This window comes from Rhinopithecus roxellana, chromosome 16 (assembly GCF_007565055.1).
Source record: "Rhinopithecus roxellana isolate Shanxi Qingling chromosome 16, ASM756505v1, whole genome shotgun sequence".
NCBI lineage: Eukaryota > Metazoa > Chordata > Mammalia > Primates > Cercopithecidae > Rhinopithecus > Rhinopithecus roxellana.
In genome coordinates, this window is record NC_044564.1 from 15,116,320 (window position 1) to 15,133,170 (window position 16,851).

A 16,851-nucleotide genomic window follows, 5' to 3' on the forward strand; every position below is an offset into this window, starting at 1 on the left:
CTGCAACCTAGGCAACAGAGTAAGACCCTATCTCCACACAAAAAAAAGTTTCTTTTCACAAGTGATACAAATCTCACTGTAAACATTTTTAAAATACAGACTAGTATTTATATGTGTGCACTCATTTTCATGGAGGATAGGTACCAAAGTGTTGACTGTGGCCATTGCTTGATGACTGATGGGCTTTAAGTGATTATGATTTTGTATGCTCTCATTTTCCTCCAATAAACATCTATTACTTAAATAATGTTTCCAAAAGGAGAAAAAAAACCTCAAGAAAATATAAACAACAAAAATACCCATGTTCCCTTCACCTAGAAATAACCACCATTTAGATTTTAAATTCATCTCCAAGTTTTTTTTCTATGTATGTTTTTTTCTCATACAAAAAGGAACACAGAATATAGGGTTTTTTTTTTCTTTTTGTGATGTATTCCACTCACTCCTTCCCAGTCAATAAATATAACATTTATAATTGTTACATGGCATTTCACTGTAAGACTATACAATCATTTCTTTAACCAACCCCCATGATTAAGCACAATGTCTTTTGGATGCACATCACATAACACAGGGTCTTAGAATACTGTTGGTAAACGACTGGATGCAAACCATCTGGTTGACCTTCCTTCATCTCTGAAGTAAAGTAATGGCTGCAGAATAAAGCTTGAGGGTAGGGAAAGGCAAACATGTGCATGCACGTTCAAAAAAAAGATTAGCGTGTGCCTTCCTAAGACAGCCGAGCCTGGTAAAGATAATCACTATGTGTCTTCACACCATGTTGGTTCTTGGAAATACTCTTGTGCAAGTCCCATGGTATTCCCTTATTGATAAAGCACGCAGAGGCACATACCTGGTGACTTGGGCTGTCGCTCTCCTTCCAGTGAAAGTCGCTCCGGTGTTTTGATGAGAGACTTAACCCCAGGATTTTGATTAATCATATAAAATGGACAAAGCACACCATCTGTTGAAAGTAACATGAGAACTGGAGTAGGAGGAAGAGTCTTTTCATCATCTGTTAAAAAAGAAAACAAAAGCAATAAAAGAACCAAGTCAATTTAAGGGCCTGAGGCCGGAAGGCAAAGACTGCCCTCAACATGAAGAGGGTTTAAGGGACTCATCTGAATAGCAGCTCAAGTTAGTTTGTTCTGATTTTAGACCTGAACAGTCTTCCATGCACCAGCTAAAGAGAGCTCCTGCCGCTATCAGATCACCACCATCCTGCTGGGCCCTGCCTAAAAGCTCCATCCCCAGTAGCTCTGACTCTCCCAAAGGTCCCTCAGTTTTTACAAGTGTCTCAGTGTTCAGGAAGCAGGCTTGGCACTCCCCTGACCAAGACAAGAGTATCTAGGAAGTACTTGGGTCATTAGGAAAATGAGACTAGACTCTTTGGAATGGACAGGACACAGAAAGATGAGTCAAACTACTTAATCCTCATTCACAGTTGAATGACAAGTATGTATTTTATCAATTAAGGTTTCAAGAGAATCAGAGCAAATGAGCTAATCAGAACAAATACTCCTGCCTAACCAGGGAAAGAACAAGCAACTTAATGGTGCCTGATGGGGACACCTCTCTAAACTTAAGTACCAGATGGCAAAGACTGTTTCTTTTGTGGCACTTTTACATTTCAATGACTACAGCATAGCCAAGCTACTGCGGGGAAGATCTATTCAAAACACATATCCAGGCCCTGTTTGGAAACCATGGGCCTGAGGTCTCTATTTTCCAATCCTTGCCTTCAAACCAAGTACTTTGGTATGTGCAGTACCAGATTCGGGTATTGCTTCTTTGGGAGGTCACCAGGGAATTGGACTGGACAAAGAAACCAAGCCATAAAATCCTGGCTTGTTCTATATTTCAACCAGATTCTAAGTACACCCAGACACGTGCAAGTGTGCAAACATACACCCACACATACACAGTGTCTGGCCTTGGTCTCATCAATGAATATCCATTCAAATCAGTTCAGTGTTGTCACAATACAGCCTGTATCACTCTTCAGGTAGAAATGTGCTGCCAGAAGCTACAAGTGCCCAGCAGAGTAGACTCTGTCAGTAACATTTAACTGGTGTTTCAATATTAACCCTAACTAGAAAGAAGACTATTTCTGCACTAATTACCAGGCTACACTTACTGATGGTGATTTCCACTTGGTTCGTATAGTCTACAGCAACTCCCATGGGCAAGGAGTCATCACTCTTGTCTGTCACGGGCAATTCGGCTCGACTAGAATCCTCCAGTAGCCAAGATTCCCAATTAATCTAAAAAAAAAAAAACAAAAAGAAGAAAATGCCACGGTGGTTAGAGCTTTGCATTGAGTCCTCCTAGCATTGTTCAAATAGGAGAGAACAGAGATGCCTCACTTGGTTTAGATGTATGTGTTGACTAGGAAGGAGGCTCTGAAATCTGGGAAGATGGTCTAAAAGCCAGAAGTACCCCCAACAAATGGGAAGTTAATTTTCCAAATCGACCCCCTCTCTATCTGTTCCTGGTGTACCAAGCCCCTGCCTTGTGAATAATCACTATCACGAACACTTTCTGAGGTGCGTTCCATGACAACTAGGTAGACTGCTGACCATGAGGGATAAATCCAACAGCTGCAGTCAGCCAGTCAATACCTGCTCCTAGACATTTTGGATTGGGACCAGGAACTCCAGCTCATCTCTACTGGAGTCTTTCACAGAGACGCATGTAAGGCTGGCCTGTGCTCAGATGCCCTGTGCGCAATCGTCTATAGAGATAGAGATAACCTTAGTTCTTCTCTTTCCAGTTCTTGGTGCCAGTTCCTCAGACTGGTCAGCTTTCCTGTCCCTACAGTCCTTGAGAAACTACTAAGTCTTTCTAGTAAACTCCCTTTTTGCTTAAGTTTGCTTGGATAGGCTCTGTCCCTTCCAACAAATGACTCTTGGTTTTTAAAATCACTAACAGTTTGCCTAACTTTCAGTGTTGACCAGACTGGGAAGCATGAATCACAGGGGAAGAGTGCTTAATGACTAACAAAGAAAAACAGGCTGGATGCAGTGGCTCACGCCTGTAATCCCAGCACTTTGGGAGGCTGAGGCAGGTGGATCACCTGGGGTCAGGAGTTTGATTTTTTGTTTTGTTTTGTTTTGTTTTTGGAGGGGGGATGGAGTCTCGCTCTGTCACCCAGACTGGAGTGCACTGGCGCAATCTCGGCTCACTGCAAGCTCCGCCTCCTGGGTTCACACCATTCTCCTGCCTCAGCCTCCCGAGTAGCTGGGACTACAGGCACCCGCCACCATGCCCGGCTAATTTTTTGTATTTCTAGTAGAGACGGGGTTTCACCGTGTTAGCCAGGGTGGTCTCGATCTCCTGACCTCGTGATCCGCCCGTCTTGGCCTCCCAAAGTGCTGGGATTACAGGCTTGAGCCACCGCGCCCGGCCCAAAGAAGGTTCTTATATGCAAAGGTGCTTTGCTCTTTCTGACAGTTTTTCAAAGTCAAACAGAAAGTATTTCTGGTGAGTCATCTGCATGTTTTTCTTTCATAATTGAGGATGGATTATTGTTAAATTGTATAGAAGGAGGAGGTTCAAGTAACAGGAAGAAAACAAAGATGACAAAACAGGACAAGGCAGAAAAAGCCTCCTATGCATTGGGCATACTCCAGTTGGAGGTTAACTGCATAGCATGTTTCCACAGACCAGGGATGGATCCTAAAAGAACAGAAGTGAAAGAAGTATTAAGTCTGACACCCGTGTTTCTCCATGCAATAGCCAAGCCATTTGGCCAAGGCACTCAGTCACTGAAGCTTTGCTGTCATGCAGAAACTTGATAAAACAGATGTGAGACAATGTACACCTTAACCACACACAAAAAAGAAAGTACCACAAAAGTGACAAAAAAGATTTACCTGATCACTTTGTCGAGCAAGGATACTAACTTCTGTTGAAGCTGCAGATGCTGCCAGCACTAAATCCCTTAAAGAATAAAACCAGAGACCATTACATTCAAATATAGCAATAGTTCTCTAACTTGGGTCTGCAGGTAACATCTGTGAGGGCTGCCTCTACATGTCGAGGAGAGAGTAAGGTTTTCTATCTAGTTGAACAAAGGTGGGAAGATTCTAGATATAAAGCTGAACTTTCTAGTTTCTGTGAGAAAGCCCTGTGGAATCAGCTCACTGCCTACCTACAGGAAGACAAAAGGAAAGACACAACAGAATCAAGTCAGAGTTCACAATCAATATGCCACCCAAAGGCAGAATAATGTAGCTAGAGGGATGGAAGCTTTGCTTTGAGTAATCTCCATTCCAATGGGCAACTCTGCTCTCAGAAGGAAACTTTTAATATATTCCTTGAGTATCAGTATTTTCATAAATCATCACTAGGGGTTAATGAGAAAATTAGATTTTTGAAATTAGTATGTATTTAATATGAATAACTCAAGATTGGGGAAAAAGAAATAATAGACATTATCAAGAATAAGCTGAAAATACGTTCAAGGTATCTCAGCCTCCACTTTCCTCTATAATAGAAAAGATTTCAGGCTGGGTGCTGTAGCTCACACCTATAATCTCAGTACTTTAGGAAGCCAGCCTGAGTAACATAACAAGATCCCATCTCTACCAAAAAACAAACAAACAAACAAACAAACAAAAACTTTAAAACTAAGCCAGGTGTGGTGGCATGTGCCTGTAGTCCCATCTGGGAGGCTGAAGTGGAAGGATCACTTGAGCCTGGGAGTTCCAGGCTTCTGTGAGCTACAATCGTGCCACTGTACTCCAGCCTGGGTAATGGAGTGAGACCCTGCCAATCCATCAATCCTTCAATCAATCAATCAATCAATCAATCAGAAAAGATTTCAACACGGGACAAGGTGACTCAGGTGTGATCTTCCAGTGAGAGCAGGAATGCCCTGTCCAGACTCTCTGCTCACCATTCCTCAATGTAACTGAGGAAGTAATGATGCTGTCTCTCTGTGCAGCTGCCGTAACAGGGCTCCATAAAGTTCACAAATATCTCTGGGTGTTTTTCTTCTTTTTTCTACAATGAACAAAGCAAGAAAAAAATTATGTGCAATTTTTCTCGGATCCTACAGTAAAAGAATCTCAAATGATAAATCATTTAAAGTTGTATGAGAATATTCACTCAAAGTCTAAGTCCAGATATACGGACATGGTATAAAGTCTAAGTCCAGATATACAGCACTTAGTACAAGGAGTACAAACATTGGCCATCAAGCGAACTGCATTTAAACTCTGTTCTGCAACTTTCTGTCCATGACAGATGCAGATTTTTCAACATTCCTGATACTTAGTGTTCTCATGTGTATACTAGATCTCCTAAGCCTACTTCAGAGGCTACTGTAAGTGTAAAATGAAATGATACATATAAAACTTCCAGCCCAGTACGTGAAACGTAAGTAGAAATTAATAAATACTAGTGTTAATATTATCCCCTAGAATAGAAAAAACCTCTAATCTTAAAAGAAGGCATCTACACAAACATTTTAAAAATGCAACCTTATTAGAAACCCAAGAGTTAAAAACAAGACATCTTTTTCAAATATCAAATTGGCCTCCCTTGACACCCAATCTCAAACACATACCAGTCATCATCTATCCCGAACACAGCTTTATTTTCTCCATCACTCTTATCAGTCCTTGATTTCACACTTAGTATTGACTATCCCATTAGAATGTAAGACCAGCCAGGTGTAGTGGCTCAGACCTATAATCCTAGCGCTTTGAGAGATCGAGGTGGGAGAACTGCTGAAAGCCAGGAGTTTGAGACCAGTGTGGGCAACAAAGCAAGACCCCACCTCTACGAAAAATTTAAAAACAGCTGAGTGTGTTGGTGCATGCCTGTGGTCCCAGCTACTCGGGAGGCTGAGGCAGGAGGATGAGTTAAGCCCAAGAATTTGAGGCTGTAGTGAGCTGTGATCCCACCACTACACTCCAGCCTGGGCAACAGAGTGAGACTCTGTCTCTAAAAAATAAGTAAAAATTATCAACAACAAATTTAACACCATTAAAAGCAAGGCCATCACCTTGATCACTGCTATGTACTCAGCTTTAAAGCAGTGCCTAGCATACTGTTGGCATTAAAACTTCGAGAGCAAATGAAATAATTTTAAAAATCAAGATACTGTCTTGCTCTTCTAAAATTTCTTTATCGAGTTAACCAAGACCCATAGTTTATAACTGAAGCAAAATCATTTGTTTTTTTTTTTTTGAGATGGAGTCTCGCTCTGTCTCCCAGGCTGGAGTGCAGTGGCCGGATCTCAGCTCACTGCAAGCTCCGCCTCCCGGGTTTACGCCATTCTCCTGCCTCAGCCTCCCGAGTAGCTGGGACTACAGGCGCCCGCCACCTCACCCAGCTAGTTTTTTGTATTTTTTAGTAGAGACGAGGTTTCACCGTGTTAGCCAGGATGGTCTTGATCTCCTGACCTCGTGATCCGCCCGTCTCGGCCTCCCAAAGTGCTGGGATTACAGGCTTGAGCCACCGCGCCCGGCAGTTTTTTGTATTTTTAAGTAGAGACGGGGTTTCGCCGTGTTAGCCAGGATGGTCTCGATCTCCTGACCTCGTGATCCGCCCGTCTCAGCCTCCCAAAGTGCTGGGATTACAGGCTTGAGCCACTGCGCCCGGCCGCAAATTCATTTTTTTTTAAACTTCATACCAAAACAATAGAACACGCTGTGGACACTCCAATGTTGGACTCCAGGCCCATGGTACAGCATGGAAACCTTATACCTGAAGTTGCATCATCACTGCCAGTAAGTAAAAGAACCTGAAATCAGGCCAGGTGCGGTGATGCACACCTGTAATCCCAGCACTTTGGGAGGCCTGGGTGGGCAGATCACTTGAGCTTAGGAGTTCAAGACCAGCCTGGGCAACATGGCGAAACCCCATCTCCACCAAAAAAAAAAAAAAAAAAAATTAGCCAGGCATAGTGGTGTGCACCTGTAGTACCAGCTACTCAGAAGGCTAAGGTGGGAGGATCACCTGAGTCCAGGAGGTCCAGGCTTCAGTGCGGTGAGATCACATCACTGTACTCCAGTCTGGGTGACACAGTGAGATCTTGTCTCAAAAAAAAAAAAAAAAAAAAAGAGTTTCTTCAGATTGTGGTGTATTTTATTGTGCTCCTATGTAAGATGAAGAATTAACTATTAAAATTACACTTTCAACATACAAAAAAAAACCAAAACACCCACAAACACAAAAAAAACCTTGAAATCAAATCAAAGCCTCCAGCTTTATTAGAAGACTTCTCTAATTCTCAAAGAATGAAATTTCTTTCACATGCATACCGGCAGGAGAGCCATCACCACATCCGGAGACGTTTCCAGGGTCCCATCTGCAGCAGCATACACTATTGTGAAGACATATGTACCGATCCACAGCACATCCAGAACTGAAAGACACATCTTAATCAGTAGGTCATAAAAGTGACAGCAACCAGATACAACCAAAAGTAGCTTATGTTTGGATTAGCCACTGCATGCTATAATACACACTATGGATAAAAAAAAAATCAAAGGCCCAGATTTCATTGACTAAATATAATTCACAGGTACAAAGATCCAAGAAGCCCAAACTCATCCCCAAATGATAATTTTTCTGCTGGATTATAATCAGGGCAAATTATGAAGAATTGTAATAAAAACTCGGGATCCATTTCATGTCATTTACCATGAAACACAGACGTCACCCAGAGGGCCATATTTTACACTGACTTAATTAGCTGTTTGAAATAGTGACATTATTCATAAAGCAAACACCAACACCTCACTGAGCAGGTACATTATATGATTTCGAATTTCTGTAATATACATAACATGTCATTAGAGGTCAGCCCAATAAGAAAAGCAGTTGTTACCTCTGACAGGATGATCTGACTCATAAAACGGAGGACAAGGAATGACTTTTTTTTCCTGCAAAGTCTGAAAGAGATTTGGAGGGGAAAATAAAGTATCAAATGAAACAATCCCTAAACCAATCAAACTATCAAATCTAATCTATTCCTTAGATGCCACCTGTTCCATCTCCTTGGCCAGGTGAGACTGAAGACACAGAACAGTGCTATCTACTTCCAGGACTTCATCCTACAGAAATGCATGAACGTGGCCGGGTGTGGTGACTCACACCTGTAATCCCAACACTTTGGGAGGCCGAGGCAGGTGGATCACCTGAGGTCAGAAGTTCGAGAATAGCCTGGCCAACATGGCAAAACCTTGTCTCTACTAAAAATACATAGCCAGGCACTGTGGCGGGCACCTGCAATCCCAGCTACTGGGGAGGCTGAGGCAGAAGAACTGCTTGAACCCGGGAGGCGTAGGTTGCAGTGAGCTGAGATCGTGCCACTGCACTCCAGCCTGGGCAACAAGAGCAAAACTCAGTCTCAAAAAAAAAAAACAAAAAACGCAGGAACATGTTCAGATATAGGTAATGAGAGTAGTCAGTGCAACACCATTCGCAGCAGCAACAGCACTAGCACTGATGCAGATAATCATCAATAGTGGAATAAGGCTGGGCGAGGTGGCTCATGTTTGTAATCTCAGCACTTTGGAAGGCCAAGGTGGGCACACTGCTTGAGCCCAGGAGTTTGAGACTAACCTGGGAAACATGGCAAAATCCTGTCTCTACAAAAAATACAAAAATTAGCTGTGCATGGTGGCAAGCGCCTGTAGTCCCAGCTACCTAGGAGGCTGAGATGGAAGACTCACCTGAGTCCACGAGGCTGAGGCTGCAGTGAGCCATTACCTTATCACACCATTAAACCCCAGCCTGGGCACAGAGCAAGACCATCTCTCAAAAAAAAAAAAAAAAAAAAAAAAAAAATTTAAGGCAAACAGCAAAGCAACAAAATTAAATAAATTGCATTATTTTTTTTTTTTTTTTTTTTTTTTGAGACGGAGTCTTGCTCTGCCACCCAGGCTGGAGTGCAGTGGCCGGATCTCAGCTCACTGCAAGCTCCGCCTCCCGGGTTTACGCCATTCTCCTGCCTCAGCCTCCCGAGTAGCTGGGACTACAGGCGCCCGCCTCGTCGCCCGGCTAGTTTTTTTTGTATTTTTAAGTAGAGACGGGGTTTCACCGTGTTAGCCAGGATGGTCTCGATCTCCTGACCTCGTGATCCACCCGTCTCGGCCTCCCAAAGTGCTGGGATTACAGGCTTGAGCCACCGCGCCCGGCCTAAATTGCATTATCTTTTTACAGGTTAGTGCCCTAAAAGATTATGTACCAAATTTCATGTAACTTTCGGTAATAACAACTAAGAAACATAACCTTAAACCTACACCGCCTACATTCAGCACTCTGCTCCCCTCCTCGCAAGAGAACAGTCTTGAGGAAGAAGGCACAACAAAGGCCTTAGCATCACCTGTGAATCCCTCCTTCGTGTCCAGGTTCAATAGATACATGTGGGTTCCTTGCAACTCAATTGATATTGAAGGATATTTGTGAACATTATCTCAAGAAATTCACAGGGAGGATGACAGAGTGCACATGCAACAACAAGTGTACCCATTTTCTTTGGTGCCCATAGTTAGAGAAACAGACCATCAAAGACGGGCTCAGTGAAAAGACAAATACTGTGCTTTAACCCAGAGTGATTCTGTATTATCAACATAGCTTTTTCACTAACTCTTTTCCCTTAAGCTCTGTTTTTACGGAATGGACTGAAAAAGTTGGGGAACAGTGCATAGCGTATTATCACATTTTACATGAAAAACAAAACAAAACAAAAATGCAGCTACACATAGACTATTTGTATAACATCCAGAAAGTCTGGAAGGCTACGTACTCAACACAACACAGTGGGTGCCTCTGGAAGGAGGACTATGGGAAGGAAGGGAAGAGCTCCACTCTTCACTCACTGATGGATTTGTTACAATGAGTATAAATTACTTTTTAATAGGAAAAACAAGAAAGATACTCCCAAACCACCCCCCAAAAAAGCGAGCAACTTAAAAATTCTGAAGTTCAAGATAAGAACTTACAGGAAGATACTGGACCACAGTTCCATTCTGTTTTCCCACTGCCAGCTGCTTTCCTTTGGGGCTCCAGCACACTGAGCAAAGACAATATTACCAAATAAAAACAAGAAAATGGAGCAAACCAATGAGATCTGTCACACACAGCTAATTATCAATTCTCATTCCTCTGTCAGTCCCTGGAAGATTGTAGGATCATCCCTATCCAGCAAAGTGGAAAAAAGTAAAATCATTTTAACGACATAAGCCAACTGATTTATCACTGGGCTTATTGAATTGAAAGCTAAAAACGCTTTTTCAATAGATTACTGTCCCGAAAGCTGCAAAATACAGAAAACTCTGCAGTCTTTAGATAAGACAAGCAGAAGAGAGAAGGTTTCCAAATACCAAGAAATCACTGGCTGGGCGCGGTGGCTCACGCCTATAATCCCAACACTTCGGGAGGTCAAGGTAGACAGATCACTTGAGGTCAGAAGTTTGAGACCAGCCTAGCCAACATGATGAAACCCCGTCTCTACTAAAACATACAAAAATTAGCTGGGCATGGTGGCACGCGCCTGTAACCCTAGCTACTCTGGAGTCTGAGGCAAGAGAACTGCTTGAACCCAGAAGGTGGAGGTTGCAGTGAGCCGATATCGCATCACTGCACTCCAGCCCGGGTGACAGAGCAAGACTCCGTCTCAAAAAAAAAAAAAAAAAAAAAAAGAAATCATTCTCCTGCTCCCATTTAACATTTCAAATGCTTTTCCCCATGAAGGTACAAGTGACTTTCAGAGTACCACCATTACAGATTCAGAAACAATTATTCTCAAAAAACTCTTCTAAATCAGCTGTACCAAAATATTTCTCCAGAAAACCCAAGTACATTCAGGTTAAATTATGTATGCTGCTTAGCTTCAAGGACATTAACTATGGGTATAAAGAATACTCTCAGGCCGGGCACAGTGGCTCAAGCCTGTAATCCCAGCACTTTGGGAGGCCGAGGCGGGCGGATCACGAGGTCAGGAGATCGAGACCATCCTGGCCAACACGGTGAAACCCCGTCTCTACTAAAAAAATACAAAAAACTAGCCGGGCGAGGTGGCGGGCGCCTGTAGTCCCAGCTACTCGGGAGGCTGAGGCAGGAGAATGGCATAAACCTGGGAGGCGGAGCTTGCAGTGAGCCTGCGATCCGGCCACTGCACTCCAGCTGGGAGACAGAGCGAGACTCCGTCTCAAAAAAAAAAAGAAAAAAAAAAGAATACTCTCAGCCGGGCACAGTGACCCACACCTGTAATCCTAGCATATGTGGGTGGAGGAGGGCAGATCACTTGAAGTCAGGAGTTCAAGACCAGCCTGGTCAACATGTAGAAACCTTGTCTCTACAAAAAATACAAAAATTAGCTGGACAAGGTGTGCATGCCTATAATCCCAGCTGTTTAGATGGCCGAGGCATGAGAATTGTTTGAACCCAGGAGGTAGAGGTTGTAGTGAGCTGAGATGATGCCACTGTACTCCAGTGTGGGTGACAAGAGTGAGACTGTCTCAAAAAAAAAAGAAAAAAAAGAACTCTTCCATTCTTAACCTCCCTCACCATGTTAAAAAACAAAACAAAACAAAACAAAACAAAACCAGCTATCCGCTTTTACTTCTAGAAATCAATTCTTAAGTAGATGACCATGATTGTATGTTACAGTGTGAAAGCCTTTATTACTCACCCGAGGTTACTGCTACAGTGGAAGGAAGAGTTGCACATACTTTCACTGTTTCCGTGACTTGCAGGACAGCAATACTACCATCAGCCAGACAAACCGCCACCATGGAGGGGACAGTGGGGTTCCACTTCATATCAATCACCATGCCTCCTGCATCTTTCAAAAGCTTATGATAGGCAAATGGACGTTTTTGCTGTTTAGCCTTTCAAAACAAATATGCAAAAGTGAAATAAGTTAAAAAATTAGTAAATGCACAAACATTTAATATTCAATGGAAATTACTGAATATACAAGTTATCTCAAATCAGTTTATTTTTCTCCATAACCATAAAAAAAGATTTAGCTTTATACATCAATCTATTTGCTATAGACAATTTCAACACAACTTTGAAAATGGCAATCAATCATTCTAACATGCTTAGGGGGACTCTCAGCAGGGGAATGCACAACTGCAAAATAACCAATAAATAGCAGACACTAGATTAAAATCTTGACTCTGCTTCTTAATAGTGCTGGGACCTTGGACAGTTAAACTCTGAGCCTGTTTCTCTACCTATAAAATGAAGATAACAGTACCTACTACATAAGGCTGTGGTAGGCATGAACGAGGCACAAGGCATATAAAGCACTTAGTACAGAGTCTGACACACAGTCAGTATAAACACTTGCTATTATTATCATCTTTCTTAAACTGCTTGAAATGGAAGAACATTGCATTATGAGGCGGAAGACCCAAAATGCAGGAACTTTTGACATTGTCTATTAATCTATCACTTTGGGCAAGTCACCTAAGCCTCCTGATAACAACTTAGGGCAGATGGCGTTATGAAAGAATTTTTTTTTTTTTTTTTTTTTTGAGGCGGAGTCTCGCTCTGTCGCCCGGACTGGAGTGCCGTGGCCGGATCTCAGCTCACTGCAAGCTCCGCCTCCCGGGTTTACGCCATTCTCCTGCCTCAGCCTCCCGAGTAGCTGGGACTACAGGCGCCCGCCACCTCACCCGGCTAGTTTTTTTTTGTATTTTTAGTAGAGACGGGGTTTCACCATATTAGCCAGGATGGTCTCGATCTCCTGACCTCATGATCCGCCCATCTCGGCCTCCCAAAGTGCTGGGATTACAGGCTTGAGCCACTGCGCCCGGCCATGAAAGAATTTCTTGAAGTCCCTTCTGTCTCAAAGATCTATGGTTCTATAATTAAGGATTTTTTTTTAACCCACATTTTAATCTAGAGAGAGACTTCAAGGGTTAACCTATGAAGCTTCCGAGTTACAGTTCAACACAAGGAAATCTGCTTAGGGTTCTCATGTTGACATCACAGTGTAACAGTAGCTTACCTCATTTGAGAATGTGCGAACATCAAAAAAAGCAATAATGGAACCGTATTCACTGGACATCATGCACACAGAGAGTGTGAGATTATCACAGCTCAAGGCCAGGTGATGGATTGGGAATTTCATAGGAACTAGTAAGCCTTGGACTTTATCAACTATGAAAACAAAGAAATACAAAGCAGAAAACAGTATGTTCTAAGCATAAAGCCACAACCTCTACCCAGTTCAACGTGAAAAAATTTTTTGCATCTACATAAACACACATACACCCCAATACCTAGTTATACAGATAATCTTTACTTTCTTAAGATATATAATCATGCATTAAGTATCCCAGGAATTCTTCCTCATACTATCTGGGGAAACTAACTGTGGCTGTTGCCCTTGCTGAAAATATTTTTGCAACAATGCTCTAAATAGTACACATTACCAATAGTTTGGATCGTACTGTTGTGCCAACTGAAAACCCATGCCAATAAAACCCTTCACCCAGAGAGCCAGAGCCCAAGTTCAACTGAGCAAAAATAAAAGCATGGCATAATGGTTAAGTGCTTCCCTCTTGAGCTGAGAAGAACAACTCATGTAAGGAAAAGTACAAAGGACCAAGGAGAAAACCTAGAAAGGCTTCCATTAATCTTCTTGGGAGTCAACCTTCAAACTCACAGCAGTGTTCATTTTAGTATTAGAATGACTTCTTGGGAAGGAAACACAAGAGCATGCCACCACACTCCTCTCTCTACTTTGCAACATAAACCAGGGAACTTACCTATTTTATTGGGATCATCTCCGGGTTTATTTTGAATAAGAAGATTTTTAGTAGGAAAAATCTGCAAGCCACTGGCTCCACCAGCAAAGACCAGACCATATTTGTTGGACACAGCAAGCAGACTCGAGCGTTCCTTGGGCAGTTCCTCAGGGGAGTCAAAGATTCTCACCTTCTTTAGCGCCCTAAACTGAAAATCCTGTTGTGAAGAATCAAAACAAGATCAATTCAATAAATAAAGAAATTAAAACAAGTTATATTCAGTAGACGCAATTTCAGTACAACAAAAATATATATTACTGAGAACAAGGTCTGTCTCAGTTGTCTTTTTGTCTTTTTTGAGACGGAGTCTCGCTTTGTCGCCCAGGCTGGAGTGCAGTGGGCGATCTTGGTTCACTGCAACCTCTGCCTTCCAGGTTCAAGCAATTCTCCTGCCTCAGCCTCCCAAGTAGCTGGGACTACAGACGCCCACCACCATGCCTGGCTAATTTTTGTATTTTTAGTAGAGACAGGGTTTCATTATGTTGGCCAAGCTGGTCTCGAACTCCGGACCTCAAGTCATCCATCCGCCTCAGCCTCCCAAAGTGCAGGCTCACAGGCGTGAGCCACTCCGCTCGGCCCTCAATGTTTTCTGACATGGAACACTTCACGAATTTGTGTGTCATCCATGTACAGGGGCCATGCTAGTTTTCTCTGCATGATCCCAATTTTATATGTGCTGCTAAAGGGAGTGTGAGATTACCATCTTCTAAGTCTGTGATTCTATTAATAAACCCTTTTTTTCTTCTACCCCAGCATATCTGAGGAATACGACACAATCTCATTAGGTGGCTCACCACAGGTGGTGATTCTCAAAAAATAATCACTATTCTAGGCCGGCACGGTGGCTCACACCTGTAATCCCAGCACCTTGGGAGCCAGAGGAGGGCAGATCACTTGAGGTCAGGAGTTCGAGACCAGCCTGGCCAACATGGTGAAACCCCCGTCTCTACCAAAGAATATAAAAAATTAGTCAGGCGTGGTGGCAGGTGCCTGTAATCCCAGTTACTCGGGAGGCTGAGGCAGGTGAATTGCTTGAGCTGGGGAGGTGGAGGTTGTAGTGAGCCGAGATCATGCCACTGCACTCCAGCTTGGGTGACAGAGCGAGACTATGCCTTTAAAAAAAAAAAAAAAATCACTATTCTAAACATGGCACGTATTACTATACCCTACATGCATGTTAGTGATTTACTGTTCACACAGATGACTAAAATCTTCCTGCACCTTACTTCCTTTCCCTATTTAAAACAGATGTAGCCCGTCTGCTGCACCCTCATTCTGTCAGAACACATATAAGAACTGTTAAACACACCATGCTGAAGTTATCCCTGGGGGACTCCCACGTTCCCATCACTGGAAACACTTGGCCCTCCCTTTAGGTTCCTGGCTTGAGGCTGATCCACCGATGTCAAAACAGCCTTCCTAGTCCAGTCAACTAAAGGTTCTGCAGGATGGATGACCTCCCCTGACTCTACGTTAGGCAAGCCCGTACCACCTTACAGAAGTACTGGGAGAGCAAAGGTCTTCAATGATGCTGACTTTCAGCCCCGCTGTCAAATGTGACTTTAGGGAAATCACTTTCCGAGCCTCGACTTACTCCTCTACGTTAATAACCACTTCGTAGGGCTGTTGCGATGACTACACAGCGACTGGCACACAGTCAACGCTCAATAAGCAGCAGTTATTGGCACTATTGTGACCGCCACATGAAAGTAGCTAGGGTAACTCAAGAGCCGTGCACGAGACCAGGATGGGACTGGGAAACTGCATTCGGTGGGGCTATCATGCCAGCGGCGCGGCAGACGCGCAGCTGAGAGCGGTGAACGCGGTAGTCTGTTCAAGCAGGAGGCGGGACAGCCGGCACCGCGCTTAGCCTTTCAGCTGGGCTCCAAGGCAATGCCAGGACTAAAGAAGTGAGGGAGGCCCCAGTTAGTCTCTGACCTTCATCTCCCGCTCGGGAATCATGGCATCCATTTCGTCTCCCATCGCGCCGCCCTCGGTGCGTCCAAGCAGCCACCGCTGCCTCCCACGGCCTTGCCGACAGAACCCAGGCCGCTCGACTGCAAACTTCCTTCCCTCAGCGCCAGCGGCGCGCAGTTGATCCCGCATTTCCGGCGCGCGTTGGTGACGTCAAGCTTGGCCAGGGAGGCCGCGGAACCCAGAGAAGCCGCGCGTTCTCCCGGCCGCCGCTCCCCATTGGCCAGCTCGTGCTGAATAGGGGCGTAGCCGTGGGGCCCCTGCGCCTGCGCCCTGGATCGTCCTGGTGCCGCTCCCGCCTTCGCAGCCAGCGCGGGTTCGTTTAGTGTCAATCTCTCTTCTTGGGTGGCCCACGCCTAAGCGACCTATGCTCCTTGTTCCTCTGACACCTTACAGTTCCTCTTAGATGTAGGTTGGCTATTAGTAGCTTCCGATTCAGATAAGTTAGGAATTTGACAGATGTTTTCGGTGGGCTACTTTAGAGAGAGGCTTTGGGCTATGCAAGGGGAGGGAGAAAGGGAGGTTCAGAAAAACGGGGTCGGGGGATTGCCAGTGTGGAAGGTGGAAGGCTGGGAGGGGAGATTAAAGGGCACCGAAGACCAGCTTTGTTTGCTCCTATCAAGGTGATCATTTCCAGAGCAAGAGCCATATGCACCTCTAGCTGCACGAGTTTGTGCCATGTCCTTTGCGAAAACCTTCAGATGTGGGATCTCATGTAATCTTGAAGACTTCTAGTCATCCTTGGGGTTATTATTTAATTGATGAGGTAGGCCAGGCGCCGGTGGCTCACGCCTATAATCCCAGCACTTGGGAGGCCGAGACAGGAGGATTGCTTGAGCCCAGGAGTTTGAGACCAGCCTGGGCAACATGGCGAGACCCCGTCTCTACAAAAAACAAAACAACCACAAAAATTAACCAGCAGTGATGGCATGGGCATGTAGTCTCAGCACACTCAGGAGGCTGAGGTGGGAGGATTGCTTGAGCCCAGGAGGTCGAGGCTGCAGTAAGCTGTGATTGTACCGCTGCACTCCAGCCTGGGTAACAGAGCCACACCCCGCCTTGAAAAATAAAAATGGGCTGGGTGCGGTGGCTC

The 16,851-nt window shown here is 44.2% G+C and overlaps 1 protein-coding gene and 1 non-coding gene across 7 annotated transcripts in view; both read right to left on the reverse strand.

The window, feature by feature from the left end:
- The window catches only part of NUP214 (nucleoporin 214), a 109,614-nt gene extending 93,709 nt beyond the window's left edge, over positions 1-15,905 (reverse strand). For all 6 annotated transcript variants that reach the window (XM_030919319.1, XM_010360958.2, XM_030919318.1 and 3 more), the window contains exons 1-11: positions 15,723-15,905; positions 13,746-13,941; positions 12,983-13,134; positions 11,654-11,852; positions 9,963-10,033; positions 7,844-7,907; positions 7,275-7,378; positions 4,901-5,007; positions 3,876-3,942; positions 2,138-2,264; positions 854-1,015 (exon numbers count right to left, since the gene is read on the reverse strand). In XM_030919319.1, the coding sequence (XP_030775179.1) occupies positions 854-1,015; positions 2,138-2,264; positions 3,876-3,942; positions 4,901-5,007; positions 7,275-7,378; positions 7,844-7,907; positions 9,963-10,033; positions 11,654-11,852; positions 12,983-13,134; positions 13,746-13,941; positions 15,723-15,890 (1,417 nt within the window). In that variant the 5' untranslated portion in view covers positions 15,891-15,905. The remainder of the gene's footprint in view (positions 1-853; positions 1,016-2,137; positions 2,265-3,875; positions 3,943-4,900; positions 5,008-7,274; positions 7,379-7,843; positions 7,908-9,962; positions 10,034-11,653; positions 11,853-12,982; positions 13,135-13,745; positions 13,942-15,722) is intronic.
- Positions 14,373-14,474, reverse strand: LOC115894053. The gene has a single exon (XR_004054109.1). It is a non-coding gene; the product is annotated as a U6 spliceosomal RNA (small nuclear RNA).
- Positions 15,906-16,851: the final 946 nt, after the last annotated feature.